This window comes from Nematostella vectensis, chromosome 2 (assembly GCF_932526225.1).
Source record: "Nematostella vectensis chromosome 2, jaNemVect1.1, whole genome shotgun sequence".
NCBI lineage: Eukaryota > Metazoa > Cnidaria > Anthozoa > Actiniaria > Edwardsiidae > Nematostella > Nematostella vectensis.
In genome coordinates this window covers 5,589,597-5,609,869 of record NC_064035.1, presented here as the reverse complement: position 1 = coordinate 5,609,869, position 20,273 = coordinate 5,589,597, and the positions used below count along the sequence as shown (strand labels likewise).

The window sequence follows — 20,273 nt, the reverse complement described above, 5'->3', positions numbered from 1 at the left end:
GCATGCTGTGCCCATCCATCAAGATACATAAAACCTATTCAATATTTGTTTTCGAGCAATTTTACATGAAATATTTGCTTAAATCTGTATCTATGACGTCACGTGGTAACGTCATCATAATAGTCAGCACACTTGTGGTGGTCAACTTGGCAAATATGCTATATCCTTGGCTTTTATGCTATATCCAATTTTCCTTAGCAACAAATGTCAGTACACCCTTAAACATGGTTGTTATATGTCAGGTTTTTTGTCCTTGTTGGAGACGGAGTGGGTATTGCGAAGAACAGTTAGAAGAGGCGAAAATGGTGAATATGAAGATGGAAGTTCACAACTAAGCTCAACGACTGAGGCTTAGCTGACGACATAGCTTTGCTTTCCTCTAATAAACAGCACCAATGGAAAAGCACTAAAGCCGTAATCGACTGGTTCACATCAACAAAAAACAAGACAGCATCCATAGTGGAATTCTACCCATCCATCAGCCAAGAACTCCTAAACAAAGCCCTCGACTTCGCCGCTGACTACGACTGCATCACCGCTGAAGAAAAAAAAATCATAACCTACGCCAAAAACTCTATCCTAGTTCACAACCAAACACCCTGGCACAAAAAAGGCAACTCGACATTCGACGTGACGATGGGAAGCTACGACGGCGCTGAAACATGCGAACTTGTAGGCAACTTCCTCCTCTCCCAACTCCAAGACCTTAACATCAACGTAGGACTCTACCGCGACGACGGACTAGCCATCACAAGCGCCACACCTAAAAACACAGAAAGTATCAAGAAAGAACTATGCCGCATCTTCAACAACAACGGACTGCGAATTACCATAGAAGCCAACAAACGAGTAGTCAACTTCCTAGATGTCACATTCGACCTGAACCGCAACACCTACCAGCCTTTCACCAAACCGAACGCCCCACTAAAGTACGTCCACCGCGAGAGCAACCACCCACCTACCATCACAAAGAATATCCCTGCCAGTATCAACAAACGCTTATCTACACTATGATCAGACAAAGAAACCTTCGACCAAGCCGCCCCGCCATACCAGAAAGCACTCGACGAAAGTGGATATAACTACACGCTGCACTACGAACCAAACACCACAAGCAAACGCAAGAACCGCCAGCGCAACAACATAATCTGGTACAACCCCCCTTTTAGCAAGAACACAAGCACCAACATCGGCCACAGATTCCTCTCACTCATAGACAAGCACTTCTCTAAAGACCACAAACTCAGAAAAATCTTCAAACGGAACACAATCAAAATCAGTTATAGCTGCATGAGCAACACCAAGCAGATAATTGACAGCCACAACAAACGCATAATCGCCTCACCAATGACAACCGAAGACGCCCCTACCTCACTTGCCACCGCCAATAACAAAACATGCAACTGCAGACAAAAGAACGCGTGCCCCCTTGACGGAAACTGCCTCCAATCATTTGTTATCTACCAAGCTACTGTAACAAGAAAGGACAACAACACCTCCGAAACCTACGTAGGACTAACCGAGAACGAATTCAAGACAAGATATAGAAATCACACCGCCTCATTCCGACACGCTAAACACAGATCATATCATTATCTTATCTTATCATTATCCGCCAACCCAAGCTATCAACTTTAAACAAGCGCAACGAGCTAGTGTCTTCGTGCCGCCACAGGAACAAAGCCTTGTTATGCAACAGCTGAACTATTCAATTTTATTATAACAGCCATTCAAAATTCGCGCCCTATTTTTATACATAGATAGTATATAAGTTATGGTAGTAATATATTCTTAATAAATCTCCTGATTAGTGGGCAACCACGAAACAGGCTTGTAGAGATGAAACGGTAGTTCGCGAAAAGTCACATGAGTTGGACCGTAAAGATTCACGTGACGTACCACCCTTCAGAGTCACGTGACGTACCTTTCTTTAGCAGGGACCGCGGAGTATGTTGAAAAGTAGGGGGGCGACAATACCTCAGCCCCTCCCCCTCAGCGGTGCCTGTTTAGGGGCAAGTAACGTACATCTAAGTCATGTGGTATGCTTTTGGGTCACGTGACTTACCTCTTAGTCATGTGGTATTCTTTTGGGTCACGTGACGTACATCTATGAGTCACAGAGTCACAGCCGTAGACCTCCAGGCGCATGCATGGCCACGCGGACTGGTTACCAAGTGGAAGTACCCGGATGAAGCGTGCTACTTGGAGCTGGAAGGTGTTGAGCACTGGCGTGAAGTGATCGCAATTGCCCTTGAATACCTGAGGGATATATCATATGGAGAGTATGATGAAGTGATCGCAATTGCCCTTGAATACCTGAGGGATATATCATATGGAGAGTATGATGAAGTGATCGCAATTGCCCTTGAATACCTGAGGGATATATCATATGGAGAGTATGATGAAGTGATCGGTATTGCCCTTGAATACCTGAGGGATATATCATATGGAGAGTATGATATAGTGATCGGTATTGCCCTTGAATACCTGAGGGATATATCATATGGAGAGTATGATATAGTGATCGGTATTGCCCTTGAATACCTGGGGGATATATCATATGGAGAGTATGATGAAGTGATCGCAATTGCCCTTGAATACCTGGGAGATATATCATATGGAGAGTATGATGGAGTTATCGCAATTCTCTTGAATACCTGGGAGATATATATCATATGGAGAGGATGATGGAGTGATCGATATCGCCCTTGAATACCTGGGAGATATATCATATGGAGAGTATGATGGAGTTATCGCAATTCTCTTGAATACCTGAGAGATATATCATATGGAGAGTATGATGAAGTGATCGGTATTGCCCTTGCATACCTGGGGGATATATCATATGGAGAGTATGATATAGTGATCGGTATTGCCCTTGAGGGATATATCATATGGAGAGTATGATAAAGTGATCGGTATTGCCCTTGAATACCTGAGGGATATATCATATGGACAGTATGATGAAGTGATCGGTATTGCCCTTGAATACCTGAGGGATTTTTCATATGGAGAGTATGATGAATGATCGGTATTGCCCTTGAATACCTGGGGGATATATCATATGGAGAGTATGATGGAGTGATCGCAATTCTCTTGAACAGGAGCGTACCCAGGATTTGCTCGGGGCGGGGTATGCAATCATAGGCATCACATGAAAAAGCATTTGAAAGAGTTTGACGATCCTCCAATAAGTAATGTTTTATTTTTGGCGGTTACTGGGGAAGGGTGCGCGCAATCTTTGCATCCTTCGGCACGCACCTGTTTTAATATCATGTTGGTATGAAGTAATAGAAATTGTTCTTGAATAATTCATATTGTGGGCATAGCGTATTTACTGCTTGAAAACTTGACGACGCGCCGCACAGTTAGTTTGAGTAAAACCGGTAAATAAAAGAGTTGTTATAAAAATGCAGACCTTAGGGTACTTGGTCCAGTTGCCCCCATCCCTGCTAAACTCCAGCTCGTATCTTTCGACGTGCCCATAGATCACGTCCCGTCCTGAGAAATAAAAACAATCAACGTTTTTAGCAAATACTGCTACAAGACTTAAAGTTTCTAAGCCGCCCCTTCAAAATAGACCCTTCCCCCTCTAGAACCAAAAGCCCTCCATTTCGATAAGCTCTAGCCTACAATAAGCCCCCCCACCCTTTAGAGCTAAAAGCCGTGCCTACAAATAATATCCCTACACCTCCGTCTCTTACAATACCAGAATACTTAATATAAAACACCAGGAGAACATGTTCTCCCAAAAACACAGACAATGGGATTCTTATTCGAGAAACTTATTCATTACACTAATAATTATTTATAGTTTAGGGATAAAATTTCTTGGGTTATAAAGGGTGAAAATTCAACCCCCTGTCCCAAACGCCCTCCCCCTTGTTAACCCCCTTAAGTGAGGCCAACCTTGGGTTGCGATGGCTGTTAAACGCTTCTCTCGTCCCAGGTCAATCTTGAGCCAACTGTTATCGCGAGACGTTGGGCACCAACCCCCAATCAGCCTCCGGTTATGATTATCTTCCATGTACAGCCTGGCGCTATGGGCCGCAGCTTCCCATCCTCCTTCTTGGGAAAGCACGCACATTAAGGGATCCGTGAAAACGATTACTAGAAGGACATTAACTCTTGCGTGGGGAAAATGCGTAGTTATATAAAAAAAATCGTTGAATCGTGATAACCAGCCGCACATTTTACAGTTGTGAAAACCGCAAAAATGTTGGTCTTAAAACCAATATTATTGCTCGGTGTAGATGTGTTAGGAATTTGATATACATTTCAGGATTAAAGCATGAAATTATAGGATGCATACTTCTGGTTCCGCACGCACCTGATTTAAGAGTGGTCGACGCAGAAAAGGAGCTGTCCGGGAGAGTCGGATTCCAACCGAGTCCGAGGGCTTGTCCACACGAGCCTACAAGAGCGAATGAAGTTTTTAGTATTTGTATAGCGCAAAATAACATCGAGAGACATGATCAAATTCGCTTCACATGTGTCTGACTTTACTCGTACGTCGGAGTGATACACGCAGTTTACATGAGTATGGTTTAGTTTGTAGTAAGCACTGTTACTATAAAGATGGTTCGACGGGCCAGAATCCCCAGAGGTTTTTTTACGTCCCCAGGTTTATAAAGTTTGTGGCGATATCCTTATCCGGAAAGGATTCGCATTCCCTGACCTGGATTCTATTTTTGCTTGAGAAACGAATCGCATTATCGGGTAACCTGGTTCCTGAGGCTCCAAGTTCACTACTCACGAGCCGCGACAAAGAGCCGCGAAGCGGCGACAACGACTGAGCTGTTGTCTTTTACGAGCCATTAAATAGAGAGAAGGAAGGAAGGAGACTCTGGAACCAGGGTTATAATCGGGCCACTCTCTTAAGCATGTAACAAGAACAAAGCAAGTACCCTCCCATCCCAGTATTTCCCCTCTCTATATCCCCCTGCATACAGGGGGCATTTCTTTATTCTGCCTATCGCTTGCATGCATTATCATTTTACCCACCTGGGGCTTTTGGGGGCGCGGTGTCACAGCGCGCCTTGCAACTGATCAGACAGTTCCTGAATGTCCACCCAGATTTGGAGCATTTTCCTCTTCTCGCCCAATCAGGGCATTCTCTTTGTTTGTCAGCACACTTTAACCCTGTGCACGTACATCAGGATTCTTTTCTAATCAATATCACTCTTCAGAGGCTCTTATATGTCGACCAGATAGGCCGATGCTTGTCGTATTTTTAGGGGTATCTGAGAGAAAATAGGCTTAGAGGTAATGTTAGCTTCTGGGGTATTTTAAGAGAAGCTATTTTTGGTGCACGAGACTTTTTAGGAGTATTTCGAATCTCCGACGAGCACCCCTATCACTTTTACACCTCCCCCTCCCCCTCCCCGTCCCCGCCCTGTCCCCGTCCGCCTCCCCCCTTACTAATCAATCTCTACAAATCATAAATCATGCTTGTGATTTGCACGTATGACTAAAAAAAATAAATCTCACCAACAGCTCCTGTCGGCGATGTTGTGGGTCCTGAAGTAGAAAAATGATAATGAGAAGGTGGGGCGAAAAGCAAAAAAAAAAAAAACATGGTGCGAGGAAGAAAAATAATGTGTCCGATCTTACGTGCAAGAAAAAAAAAACAATCGTGAAAACCTGAGGCTTTGGAAAAAAATTAGAGCAGATAAAAATCGCCCACCCCTCCCATCACTTTCACTTGCAGTCAAATTGCAGTCGCACTTGCAGGCTATCTTATACCAACGATTTTAGTCTTTTGCGCAGTCCTTGCCATTGTCGCTCAAGTCGCCACTGAGTTCAAGCGCTTTCCGTGACAGAGTTCAAAGTTTTCCATTTCAAAATTCTACTTACCACAAAAGCCGCAAGAGTAGGGACAGTCTAGCTTCATTGCCTCCACCGCGGTCTGGCAGTGACCATTTTCGGCCCATGACTTACATTGGCCACTCTTATCCATGCAAGAATCTAAGAAACAAGCGATCCATTCATTAGGACTCATTTAGTCAGTGTGGGTCCAGGGGGAAGGGGTTTAGATCAAGGAGGAGAAGGGCTTTGAGGAAAAGGAATGGTCCTTGAATCAGACTGGAATTTTATACGAAATGTAAAAAGGAGCTACATTAAGTTCCACAAGCCCACGATTCTGCTTGTCTATTTGTGTTACCCATTTTAACATGGTGTTTAGCTTTATTATTTATCGTGAAATGCTTAAAATGTCTGGAAAGCGGCCGGCCTTTGGCCGATATCTGCACCACAGAAAAGACAATAGAAGAATGGGTTACCTGAGCTGCACATGTCGCAGGTGACTGGGCACCAATAGAGGAGGCTGTGCACGTGATTCGTGTGGGTGCAATAGCCGTACGACTTGAAGTTGTGACAGTTCTTGGACTTATCACAGCATGAATTTGCTGCAACAGATAGACAAGGACACATAAGTGCACTAGTCTGCAACAGGGCGGGGGTGGGGGTGATGCCACAGGAGGGCGGTATGTTATTGGCACAAACAAAGCCTGCACAGCAGAAATAATAATAATAATAATAATAATAATAATAATAATAATAATAATAATAATAATAATAATAATAATAATAATAATAATAATAATAATAATAATAATAATAATAATAATAATAATAATAATAATAATAATAATGGCATTCCAACATGAGAGGCTCTTCTATGCTAATGAAACTAACTACACTAACTAACAATATAATAAATAATATACTATAAACTTGAAATTTAAAAAAAATATAAATATACAAGAAAAACATACATGTTCCTATTTAGCATTAAGTGTGGTTACTCTGGTCCTGGCTCTATTGCTGAAGTAGAGCTTAGCGCTCCGCTTAAACATTGTGAAATCTCGAGCCTCTCTCGTTGCAGATGGCAACATGTTAAACATTTGAGATTCATTATACGAGAAAGTACCAGGTGTGTGGGCCGTGCTAAGTTTAAATTCACTGCTGGACCTTAAAGTTCTGCCAGGTACATATTGTTGAAGCAGAAGATGTGCCGGCCAATTAGTAAAATGTACAGCCTTGAAAGCTAGTTTAGCTAGACTGAAATCCCGTCTTTCGGTGATAGGCAGCCAGCCTAGTTTGAGTACTTCTTCTAAACCAGCGTACCTCTTAGTGACAAAACCCGCGGCGGCTAGCTGGACTTTTTGTAAGCGCGCTAAGAGATAATCCTGCGCAGGGTAGGCTACAACATCGTTAAAGTCGATTCTCGACAAGACCAGAGTCTCTGCTAGCTGCTTTCTGACGTGGAAAGGAGCTAGGTTCTTTAGTTTTCCGAGAACAGACAAAGTGGAATAACAGGAACTTATTTTTGTTTTTAATGTCATTGTTCCACTTTAAGTTCTGTTGGACTTCGGAGCCGAGGAGGCGAGTGGACTGTACCCTCTCGAGAGACTGCCCGTCAACGGTGAGTTGGACTTGGCGCTCGACGAGCTTGTGACGATGGGCCATCTGTGCTGTTGAGAAGAGCATGGTTTTGGTTTTCTTGGGATTTAGAGTGAGGTTACATTCACTCGACCAATATGACAGTCGATCAAGAGCGAGCTGCAGGCGTCTTTCACAGTCATTGATGTCACAAGGTTTGGCGTGAGCATAAAACGTGCTGTCATCGGCGTACTGATGGACTTTAACAAGGCTCAGATGCTCTGAGAGATCGTTGACGTATAGATTGAATAATACGGGGCCCAACACTGATCCCTGTGGTACACCGAAACACACGTCCGCCAATCTAGAGCTCTTGTCGTCGATTTGCACAAACTGCTTCGTCCTGTTAAATAGCTGGTGACCCACATCAAAAATGACTTTGAAAAACCAAGATGGTGTAGTTTCCTCAAGACAACTTCATACGCAACGGTGTCAAAAGCCTAGGAGAAGTCGGCTAAGGTTACTTCGCCACGCTTCATTGCTTTAGTAATGTCATCTTTTATTGCAAGGAGACTTTGTTGTGCTGAGACTTTGTTGTGCTGTGACCTTTCCTATATGCACTAACAGTGTCCTTTAAGATGCTGCCAGGACCACTGGAGACGAAGTCACTCATTTGACCAAGCACTAAGCGCTCATAGACTTTTGAGAGGACAGGTAAGATAGAGATGGGACGTAAGTCATTCCTGTCCTTTACATCAGCCTGCTTGGGTATATGGCTTATACGAGCCATTTTCCAGGCGGATGGGAAGTACTCTTGCGAGATACAGGTATTTAAAATGTGGGTCAATGGTGAAGCCAGATGGTCAGCGGCGTGTTTGATAAATTTCACAGGGATCCGATCTGGGCCACATGAACAGTCTGATCTTAATTTCTTGAGTGCTGCTAGAGCTTAAAGACATGAGACAGGCTTCAGCGTGAAAGCCCAAACTGGATCTTCCGGTAGAGACTGGATAAGATCCGAGATGTTATTAGCAGAGGTGGGCGTGGCACCAGTAACACGCTCAGCAGTAGAGGCAAAATGTGTGTCAAGTTCATCAGGGTCAAACCTGAGAGGCTGAGGGTTTGGGTGGAGTATCCGGTGAATCACCCTCCACACCTCTTTGGCTTTGACTGACGACAGTTCTTTGTAATAGAAATTACGCTTTGCTTTGCCAATCATAGCCTTGAGCTGGTTACGTTTCTCCCTGAAAGAGTTCCAAATTGAATCACTCTTATCTCTGCGTGCCTCAGTGCGCATGTTACGACAATCCTGTTGGAGCTTTTGGATGTCAAGTTCCTTCAACCAGGGCGCGGGTGTCGCGTCACCTTGGTGCGCTTGAGCGGAGCATGACGATCAATGCATTCGCGCAATAAAGTATTAATCATTTCGAGCTGCATCTCGGGATCGCTAGTGGAATAAACGATACTAAGAGGAAGCTGTTCAATATTGTTTGTGAAAGCATGTTCATCGCGTATGTACTTGCGCTCATCGCGTATGTACTTGTATCTGGGGGTAAAACGCGTAACGCGAATATTCATGCACACGTAGGGTGCGTAATGGTCACCTATTTGCGGACACGGGAGGACGTCACAGTAAGACACTTGTTTAGGCAAGTTCGTAATCATATGGTCGATTAGTGTCTCAAAGTGTAGAGTAGTGCGTGTTGCCTTGGTAACAAGCTGCGTTAAATTCAAGGATTCCAGCACGTCCATATACTTGGGCACATAGCATTCCGATAGGCGGAAGAGGTCCACATTAACGTCTCCAGTGACTAACAGCACCCCAGCCAGGAGATGGACAGATCGGATAAGAGTGACTCGAAGGTGTCTAACCAGTCAGAGTATGTCATAATAGCTCCAGACCTGTAGACTACACCCAACAGCAAATTACTGTGCCTGTTGCGTCCCTTGATTTCCAGCCAGAGATGTTCCAGTGCAGGATATCGCCTTTCTATATCAGTTCTCCTTTTGAATTCAATTGACTCCTTGACATATACACCAACACCGCCGCCTTTTTTTTGTCCCTGTTGTTGAAGGCATGAACATACCCAGGTATAGTTACATGCTGTAGAAGAAGTTTATTTTCCTTTAACCAGGTTTCGCTCATAGTGATAATGTCAAAGGAATAGCGGTTGACCATGTGGAGGAGGCTGTCAAAAGTGGAGGTCATGCATTGGGTATTTATATGCATGATCTTGAGTTGATGTTCTCTCTCCTTAAGAGCACGTAAGTAAGAATCGTCATCCACAGGGTTTCCATCAGATAGTCCGGATGTATTTAAAGACCGCTGTCCAAAGAACGGCATTTCAGATAGCAAAACAATTAGAGCAAGTCCAGCTGCGTGGAGAATCGGAGCGAAATGTTTTAATGTTGAGGCCAGAGATTGACGCGCACCGTGCGTGAGTTGTGTCTTTGCACGTCGCGCAAACATACCGCTTCTGATTGCATTTGACTGCTTTATCGCAAGCATACCGCTTTTGATTGCATTGATTGCTTTATCGCAAACATACCGCTTCTGATTGCATTTGACTGCTTTATCGCAAACATACTGCTTCTGATTGCATTTGACTGCTTTATCGCAAACAGGGCATACAGGCGCTGGAGCTCGACGAGACGCTTTGTTCTTGGAGGTGGCGCAATCCTTTTTGGCGCTCCCATTGTTGGAAGGGCCGGGATTCAGTTTGAAGATTAAATCTCCTACGAGGAGACAATGGAAAGTAGCGGTACTGTTAGTATACTACGCGCACGGGCGTTTGGCGCGTTTAATCCTGATACTTAATTCCATGCTCACCCGATGATCAACAAGTGAATCCATGTGAAGCATACCAGCGATTCGGCGGGTACCCTGTGGCAGATGATGGGACAAATGAAGACGGAAATCCTGTGGTGCCAAAGGAGATAGCCAACAAATGATACTGCCACAGTCTACATGAGTAACATTATTCACCGTAGGATTGTAAGAGGCTGCTTGGGTCTTGTATAACCGTATACTTTCGCAGAATAGGCTCAAAGTTGTCCTGGCTCGTTGTCGAGTTGAATAATTCGCTTCGCTGGTTTCGGCTTGGTGTCCATTGTCTTGAGGCGTTGATGGCGATAACCTCCTTTGTTCTCTTATGCAAATCCAGGCGAATGGATCACAAAAACCATCTCGAGAGCTGGTCAGAATATCCCATTTTGCGTAGTTATTTTGAGATGTAATCCAGTCAGAAGAGACCAATTTCCTGTAGACATCCTAGGACATCCTAGGACAATTCCCCGTTATAGTCCCCCGCGATATCATTTTGGGCGCGCCTACTGACACTTGACGAATACATAATACAGAATAGCAAAGCTCGTTGAACTGGGAAATGGAAACTAAAGCACTTTTGTTTCAAAAAGGTTATGGCTACTGTTGGGAGTCCCAAAGCGAGGCTATCTTAGACACTAAATCAATAAAAAAACAAATAAAAAATTCAAACATAGGTTAAAAGATGTCGAAATACAAGATTTATTAAATATCAAGCCTTTTCGACGATAATTCTAGACCAATTGGGGGGAACAAACTAAGAACATTCAGATAATTCAAATCAGAATATAAACTAGAGGAATATTTACTAAAAATATCGAATATCGTAGGGCACTAACAAAACTAAGAACAAGCGATCACAGTCTATAAATTGAAAGAGGTCGCTACAATAAAATCTAAATAACACCAAAATCAAGGGTTTGCCCGCGCTTTCAGACTATGGAGAACGAAGAACACTTTCTAGTCAAATGCTCAATTTACAAAGAAATACTCTTTCCCAACAACTAAATAGACATTTCCAAAACTTTGTAGATTTAATAGTTTCAAAAAAACACCCCAGCATTGTAGCGAAATACATTTATGACTGCTTTTTAATTAGGCAACCCCACTTATAAATGTTAGAGAATAATGGCCTATGTACTTATTTGTTCACGGCACTCTAATAAAATCTGTCCATGTCTGTCTATGTTTATGTCTATGTCTTAATTAATGGTAGCACCAGTCATGGGGGGGTGTATGATATTTTCATGAGGGGGCGTATGACAATGAACCGCAGGAGATATGAAAAGACTTACCTCTTTTCCCTATACGTGGAGCTGCCTTGAAGTGTGCATAAAAAATGTCTGTCATTCTTTTCCTCATAACAGCTGTTGAAAAAAGAAGGAACCCTTGAACACACATTCACGCGTGTGAGAAGGGGGGAAGCCTCCCACACACACTTACCATCGTCCTTGTACATGGCGTCCCTTCCCATCCCACTCCCCTCCTACACGCTTATCATTTGCACTTGTACATGGCGTCCCTTCCCCCCCCCCCCACACACACTTATCATTTGCACTTTTACATGGCGTCCCTCCCCCCCCACACACACACACTTATCATTTGCACTCGTACATGGCGTCCCTCCCCCCACCCCACCCCACACACACACTTATCATTTGCACTTGTACATGGCCTCCCCCCCTACACAAACTCTTATCATTTGCACTTGTACATGGCGTCCCTCCGCCCCCCCCCCCCCCACACACACATTTATCATTTGCACTTTTACATGGCGTCCCTCCCCCCCCCCACACACACACTTATCATTTGCACTTGTACATGGGATCCCTCCCCCCCCCCACACACACACACACTTATCATTTGCACTTGTACATGGCGTCCCTCCTCCTACACACACACCATTACATACATGGCGTCCCCTCCCTTCCCCCCAGCACACACACTTATCCTTTGCACTTGTACATGGCGTCCCTTCCCCCCTACACACACACTTATCATTTGCACTTGTACATGGCGTCCACTCCCTTTTCCCGCAACACACACACTTATCATTTGCACTTGTACATGGCGTCCACTCCCTTTTCCCGCAACACACACACTTATCATTTGCACTTGTACATGGCGTCCCTCCCCCCACAGACACACTCACCATTTGCACTTGTACATGGCGTCCCCTCCCCCAACACACACACATTTACCATTGCACTTGTACATGGCGTCCCCTCCCCTCCCCCCAACACACACACATTTACCATTGCACTTGTACATGGCGTCCCCTCCCCCAACACACACACATTTACCATTGCACTTGTACATGGCGTCCCCTCCCCTCCCCCCAACACACACACATTTACCATTGCACTTGTACATGGCGTCCTCTCCCCTACCCCCAACACACACACATTTACCATTGCACTTGTACATGGCGTTCTGTCCCCTCCCCCAACACACACACATTTACCATTGCACTTGTACATGGCGTCCCCTCCCCCAACACACACACATTTACCATTGCACTTGTACATGGCGTTCTCTCCCCTCCCCCAACACACACACATTTACCATTGCACTTGTACATGGCGTCCCCTCCCCCAACACACACACATTTACCATTGCACTTGTACATGGCGTCCTCTCCCCTCCCCCCAACACACACACATTTACCATTGCACTTGTACATGGCGTCCCCTCCCCTCCCCCCAACACACACACATTTACCATTGCACTTGTATATGGCGTCCCCTCCCCCAACACACACACATTTACCATTGCACTTGTACATGGCGTCCTCTCCCCTCCCCCCAACACACACACACTCACCATTTGCACTTGTACATGGCGTCCCCTCCCCTCCCCCCAACACACACACATTTACCATTGCACTTGTACATGGCGTCCCCTCCCCCAACACACACACATTTACCATTGCACTTGTACATGGCGTCCTCTCCCCTCCCCCCAACACACACACATTTACCATTGCACTTGTACATGGCGTTCTGTCCCCTCCCCCAACACACACACATTTACCATTGCACTTGTACATGGCATCCCCTCCCCTCCCCCCAACACACACACATTTACCATTGCACTTGTACATGGCGTTCTCTCCCCTCCCCCAACACACACATTTACCATTGCACTTGTACATGGCGTCCCCTCCCCCAACACACACACATTTACCATTGCACTTGTACATGGCGTTCTCTCCCCTCCCCCAACACACACACACATTTACCATTGCACTTGTACATGGCGTCCCCTCCCCCAACACACACACATTTACCATTGCACTTGTACATGGCGTTCTCTCCCCTCCCCTCAACACACACACATTTACCATTGCACTTGTACATGGCATCCCCTCCCCTCCCCCCAACACACACACATTTACCATTTCACTTGTACATGGCGTCCCCTCCCTCCAACACACACACATTTACCATTGCACTTGTACATGGCGTCCTCTCCCCTCCCCCAACACACACACATTTACCATTGCACTTGTACATGGCGTCCTCTCCCCTCCCTCAACACACACACATTTACCATTGCACTTGTACATGGCGTCCTCTCCCCTCCCCCCAACACACACACATTTACCATTGCACTTGTACATGGCGTCCTCTCCCCTCCCCCAACACACACACATTTACCATTGCACTTGTACATGGCGTCCTCTCCCCTCCCCCCAACACACACACATTTACCATTGCACTTGTACATGGCGTCCCCTCCCCCAACACACACACATTTACCATTGCACTTGTACATGGCATCCCCTCCCCCCAACACACACACACATTTACCATTGCACTTGTACATGGCGTCCTCTCCCCTCCCCCCAACACACACACATTTACCATTTCACTTGTACATGGCGTCCCCTCCCCTCCCCCCAACACACACACATTTACCATTGCACTTGTACATGGCGTTCGTCTGCATGGCGTCATCTGCACTAAGAGCTATATACGGGGTCTTGCCCTGCATATCGGCGATGGCTTTGATGGTCGGTCTTCCATTCTTTGAGAAGGCTGTGAACGGGTAGTGCATGATGGAAGCAAAGTCGTACTGGCTTCCGTAGTCCGTGACCTCCGTGCCCCATTTTCGCTTTTCAAATGCGTCATGGAATTCTGGATACAAATATAAAGGATTAAGTAGTCTGTTGCGCATCCATTGAGCTTTAAAACTCTATTCCTTTCTCAATACATCTGACGTATATCCAAGAAAACCACATAGATTCTAAGGAATTCTTTAGGCTAGCTACCGTTTCTTCCCTAATGGGGCATTCTTGATTGAACCGTGGTCCACAAAAACACAGGAACTAGATCACTGAAAGCCACAATTTTACAATACAGCTTGAAGTACGCCATATGTTTCTTACTTTCTCAGTAGATAAAAATCACTCGATTCACTATCTCTAGACTATTTTCATTGCCTCGTCTCAAGTCTTTACTATCCCTTCCTATCTTTTCGAAATCTCTTTCCCCACTTCTGACTAGCTCCAAGGAACTTCAGCTGTTTTACTCATAACTCAACACCCTCAGGCGCTGAGCCCCCGGTCATTTTGTTTTCCTCAGAGTTTGTGCCAAGCCCCTGATAAGGGAAATTTAGCCATACCGTCCATGACGTTCTCCCAGAGGACCAGGATATAGTTATCTCTATCCGGTCGATTATGCTCGTGCCAGAAGCCCACAGAATGACCAATCTCGTGAGACATCACGTACTGGAAGTCGCAGTTGTCGCCAATGGAGATCTGACTCGTGTAGTTAGCCGTGTGACCCAAGTGACCCCAACATCTGCAAATATCCAATGACTATACCATTAGGGGGAGGGATAAAAAAATATGGCGGGGGACGCTGTAAGAAATAGCTTTTTACAACAATTAAAGGTAAAGCGTTCAAGAGAAATGTTCTTATCTTCGTTCTTATCTCAAGTTTCTCGTGTTTAAGGTGTTAATTCAGGTGTATCGGTGCACAAGTAGCTGTTCCCTTTCGCCGTGCAAACCCTAACCTAAACAGTTTCCATATCTATCCACAGGGTGGATTTTATTCTGAATAAGTGAATCATAATCGAGTCATGCCTTCTTCAAAGGGGCCGTATGACGAAAATTCACATCAATATTACGCCTTCTTGCTACATTTATTAGAAAGAGCATCGTTCGATTTACTCTTGGTGAAAAAATTAGCTCAAAACTCCAACAGAAATTTATTAAAAAGTGACAATAAAGCCCGTATAAAACGTTCGAAAATCGGCCGCCATTGCTTGAGCTAGAAAGCGTATCCACGTCATGTGACGTCAGTTGTCCCCCAAAAGATGATCGAAATCTGTTGAATCGTTCGATAAAAAACATGGCGTCCTCCGAAAATTCCTGCGTTGAGAGCGACGAGGGCGCTTCAAGAGGTTATCAGACCGATGTTAGTGACGAAGAGGGAGCGGAGGAGCCTCCAGAGGATTCGAGGCTGAACCCAAAAAATCTGGATCCTCTGGCAGACGAAGAGAAAGCTGCTTAGCTATCGAAGGCATGGCGTTTATGTTTTGAACGAATCAATCCATAGTTTGGTTCATAAGTTGGGCTCTACCTCCCTCCAGAAAGTCGAGCAAATTTTCTAACTTACCCCTGTCCCCTAAAGAATGACAGATAAGCAGTCTCTGTTGTTCGCTTGACAAATCGGATACAGGTCTTGCTCTCCCACTCCGCCATGGCTTGCTTCGTGAATTTAATTGCGCTTTCCATGTTTGCTTGACGAGAAAATTTATCGCAATCAGTATTAAGTTAACTTTCAAGAATAAGCACCGTACTCTATCATCTACTAAACAACCTCTTTATCAGGGCGTAACAGGACAGCAGCTAGCAGGGATGTTAGAGCCCTTTCCCGGGGGGGGGGGGGGGGGGGGGCTTCGAGGACACAGACGAGGGATAGAGAAGAGATAGCACAATAGGTGTGGCCGAATGAATTTTTGAATTTTTAACCCTAAGAGCTAGCGTTAAAACTGAATTTTATTGCGATCTTAAGATACTGACGGATCCTGTATTGTTATGTTACCGACAATATAGTCGGAAGTATCAACCGTTCGGTTGACTTGTGGTTTATTGTAAAATACCTTTCGAGCGATTAGGCCACCATTTAGCTGAAACAGATAGCAAAATCGAAAAAATCCTCCTTCCCGGGCGTGAAAACCACTAAAAGATGGCAGAATCGTAAGAATCCTAAAACACCCCCTAAGAGATAGCATTTGCAGGTAAGAATTTTATACCCTAAAAGATATGTCGAGCAGCCCCGACTACTTTTCTGGAGAGTCCCCCCCCCCCCCCCCCCCCCCCCGGGATCCCTATGCGAGTTGGCTTGATCTTAAGAGATAATCAACGCTATAATCTAGTGCGTTAGAGCTATGAAATAGAGCAATGCTTGTTCCTTTTAGCCCTAGCCCACAAGCTTGTGCGAAAGGCGTGTGGGACTTTAAGAGCGGCTGCTAAGCAGACAAACCTAGTCCTAGCCTTAACACTTCTCTCAACACACACTTTCGTGACGCACATTGGCTGGTAGATAAGCATTCTTGCTTATTACCTATGGAGCAGTCAAACTCGTAAGGAATCACCGCATTGGGCCAGCGAGTCTTGTCTTGGCTACTGGCCGCGCGACCCGTGCTCGGACCATATGGATTATCGTATCTCTCAATGTTGGCCCTCTGCATCGGTGTTAGCTTGATGTCGCCATGGTAGAGGTGGGGCGCGGACTCAGGGCTATGGTTGAGCTCTAGGAAACGATGATGATTTCATAAAGAGTGGATATCTAGGGAAATCGTTCATCGGAGAAACCACTTACTATAGGTTATTTGCAAAAAGGGGTATTGCAATCAATAATAATCAAAATATGACAGAGTCGACAACCAGTTTTTGGAGAATCTTATTCATACTCTGGTTAGCGAACACGATATGGGTACTTTGAACGATTCGTCAGTGAAAAGCAGATATATTTCTATTTTGGAGGGTTTGGCTATTGGATGTTTATAATATAAAAGGACTGTGTGATAAAGTAAACAAATGAAAACAGAAGGATTAAGTCAATATGATAAATCAATCAAAATGCCCAAATAGTCATGTTCGTTATAACCAGAGTATTGAATATTGTTCACCCAATAACACGACTATTTTGGTACGCTAGTCATGATAAGATGCAGCTTAAATAAATACGCAGACCAGTCGGGTGGATCTGAAATAAGGTTGAGTTTTGAATCATACCTGGACGTTGGCCCGGCGTTCCTCCTTCCTGGGCATCTGCCAAGGACGTCAGAAACAGGAAAACGAGCAAGAACATCGTGCCTTCGTAGCGTTTAATCTTTAAGTACAAAATGCATCCATTCGAAATACCCATCGCGAGCAACAAAAGATCCGATATCACTGCATAAAATTACGAGGCACGGATACCTTAAAAAAGGGGTACTGCAGAAAAACGATAACCACTTCTTTAGATTTCACCCATTTAAAGGTTTAAACCCCCCCTCTCCCCCAAGCCATTCCTCTTCTGCGTACTCTAAAACTACGACGTAGTAAACTACGGCATTGTAAACTCGCCTATTATTTATAGACGGTTGTAGAGATAAGTTCTTCGCTTTATTTCTGCATTCTGCTGGGTATAAAGTTAATAGGTATTGTCATTGAATTAGTACAATCTGGGTGGCGAAAGTTACGGAGCTTTGCTTTTCGCAACCCGTTGAGCTACTTGGTATTTTTTCCTCTGGTATCTCGTTTGCTTGTTCAAAATTTCAATTTCAATATTTTGACTTGCTTTTTACTATATTTAATTCCTACCCTCAAGTAACAAATGGTAGTTCGTTACTGTACCTTCTCGTGATCAGCCCGTCCGTCGTGGTCCTACATAGGGGCGGGACAGACGCCCAAGATCATCTTACACAAAGTATCACCCTACTCAGTGGGCCGGCTGCAATATTTGCTTGTCGCTATAGAGTCCAGCACAATAAAACGGTATTCAAAACACAAGTCATTTTGTACGTTTGTCACTCTGAGGTAGTTTTGGGTTACCCCTTTGCCACAACGCTTCTTGTACATATCCCATTTCCCTCAAAGTTATCCGCCCCAAAAACTTTGGGATATCTCGATATAGTAGAATGGGCGGAAATGTATTGTAAACTTAAAAAAAAACCTACAAAGCCGAATTCGCTCACTAGAAAGTGTACAATTACGAAGGAGAATGAATACAGAGTCTGAAAGCGATAAGGTGTCCGTAAATCGAAAGCAATCCAAAAAGTTTCTTAGCGGAGAGCTGAGTTTTTAGCACTTGCAGATTTGTCAAAATCTATTGTTATAATCTATCTGTTATTATTGTAACTCTCCAGGGAGTCCAGCTTTCAACATTAATAAATTAGGATTATTTTAATATCTTAAAAGATATTATGCCTCATTGATTTGTATTGTTTTGGTCGGTCTACAAGGCACGCACGCGGGATGTGGCAGTCGAGGGACGCTGTGGTCTTTCTAAGGCACCACGTCACCTCAACACAATTCACCATTGCAAGCACTTGGGACATTGTTTGTACCCCAAGGAATAAAACGAGCATATGTGACATTTTTGCGAAAGACCCATCCCCTGGCCATTCCCCCTGTTTGCTAAGGTTTGGTCGACTCTATTCACTTTCCCCTATTTCCAAACGCTCCCACTTCGCAAAACTTATGGAAGTAGCTGTATTGTATTAGCTGCTTTGCACTTTCTAGGACAATCGGACAAATTGGCCGAGGCGCTTATTCATGTAAACAGTGATTATGAATCGCGTTGATTAAGGCCATATATAAAATATTGTCGTTTATTCGCCGCACGCGTCAAGAGTTTTTGCCGCATGCAACTTTTTTTATTTATTTTAGGTCTTTCTCTGTAAAACCTCAGAATCATGCGTTGCGTAATCCGATAACAATAAAAGGGCAAAAGAAAGACATCAAACCACGTCATACATAGAAAGATGTCCTCGAAAACCATTTCACGGAACTTAAAATTTCATGACAGAAGCGCAGTATGGCCGAGTAAGTACGAAGACTTCTTTCTCTTATTTCAAAGACGCGCTCTCACAGAGTAAGCACCTCGATCGTTAGGAAGTTAGAGTCATCATTATCATAATAAAAAGTCTCATAAATTCATAAAGGAAAAAAATATATAGGAAATTAGGTGAAATATATTCAAATCACATAAAGTTTTCCGATTAATTCGATTTTGCGGTTGTTCTAGAACTGGTTGGAATCCAGTACCCTGGTTACCAGAGCCTCCAGATTTCTATCGTCCAGTGAAGATCAGCCAAAATGCCGCGACGAGCGTCTTTGGACGAGAGGAGGCTCTAGAACCCAAGGTACCAGTAAGAAAAAAAAAAGAAAAAACTTTCCAGGTTATGAGAACATGACTTTATAAAATAAAAATATGTAGTATAATTATAATTTCTTTTTTCCGATTTATCTTGGATTTTTTTATTGTTTCGGGTTCGAGTCCATCACTATCTGTCAAAGCATATTTGGAAGTCCCCTGCCGTCCCGTAATGGATATTTTAGTGCCCCGTACTGAAATTCCACCGGTTTGTAAATACCATTGTTTCACACCTACTTGTGTGTGTCTTTTACCTTTAAAATATCCGGAATATGAAAAAAAAAACACAGGTTAACTACCACTAATTTACATTCCTCTTCGTTGCTTTGGTGAAAAATATCCGGATTCCGAAAAATAAAGGGATTCTTGAGTTGAATTCTTGAGTGTTCGCAACAATGCCAAGGGCAACTCTGACCATACAGAGGCCATATAAAGGTCTGAATACTGCAATCACATGAAGTCTGATGCTGAGGAGCAGTGTGATTAATAGTGTGCTTCAGGCTGACACGCGAATGACATCTCACTACAAGGACATCTTTTGTGAAAAAACACCGGCAGCCGGCAGTTTAACGACCATTTACATGTAAGGCTACCTTGGTTGAAGAACAACAAAAACGGATTTTGTAATCCCAGCGGGGTTGATATTTTATTTCTTTGTTTGGTTTGCGGCTCGATGATTATTATTATTATTG

The 20,273-nt window shown here is 44.2% G+C and overlaps 1 protein-coding gene across 2 annotated transcripts; it reads right to left on the bottom strand.

The window, feature by feature from the left end:
• Window positions 1-515: 515 nt before the first annotated feature.
• Window positions 516-17,692, bottom strand: LOC5505216 (zinc metalloproteinase nas-13). 2 transcript variants are annotated; one of them, XM_048724042.1, is made up of 15 exons: window positions 17,457-17,692; window positions 16,783-16,971; window positions 15,832-15,955; window positions 14,834-15,012; window positions 14,128-14,346; window positions 11,503-11,574; window positions 6,282-6,407; window positions 5,857-5,967; window positions 5,491-5,520; window positions 5,005-5,142; window positions 4,331-4,414; window positions 3,910-4,068; window positions 3,419-3,501; window positions 2,066-2,259; window positions 516-763 (listed from the first exon to the last, which is right to left on the bottom strand). In XM_048724042.1, exons 1-15 carry the CDS (start codon window positions 17,587-17,589, stop codon window positions 742-744), a joined length of 1,863 nt encoding a protein of 620 aa, XP_048579999.1. In that variant the 5' UTR covers window positions 17,590-17,692; the 3' UTR covers window positions 516-741. The 2 variants fall into 2 exon arrangements, with proteins under 2 accessions (XP_048579999.1, XP_048580000.1); XM_048724043.1 differs by having other exon boundaries at window positions 3,910-4,065.
• Between the last annotated feature and the right edge of the window lie 2,581 nt (window positions 17,693-20,273).

What these genes read in the sequence shown, in the direction of transcription:
- LOC5505216 (XM_048724042.1), bottom strand. Translation starts at nt 17,589, where the DNA reads ATGGGTATTTCGAATGGATGCATTTTGTACTTAAAGATTAAACGCTAC. An exon ending in CGCCATGTACAAGTGCAATG is followed by an intron (nt 11,575 to 14,127) that starts GTAAATGTGTGT and finishes TTTTTTCAACAG; the next exon opens with CTGTTATGAGGAAAAGAATG. An exon ending in ACTGGACCAAGTACCCTAAG is followed by an intron (nt 2,260 to 3,418) that starts GTCTGCATTTTT and finishes TATATCCCTCAG; the next exon opens with GTATTCAAGGGCAATTGCGA.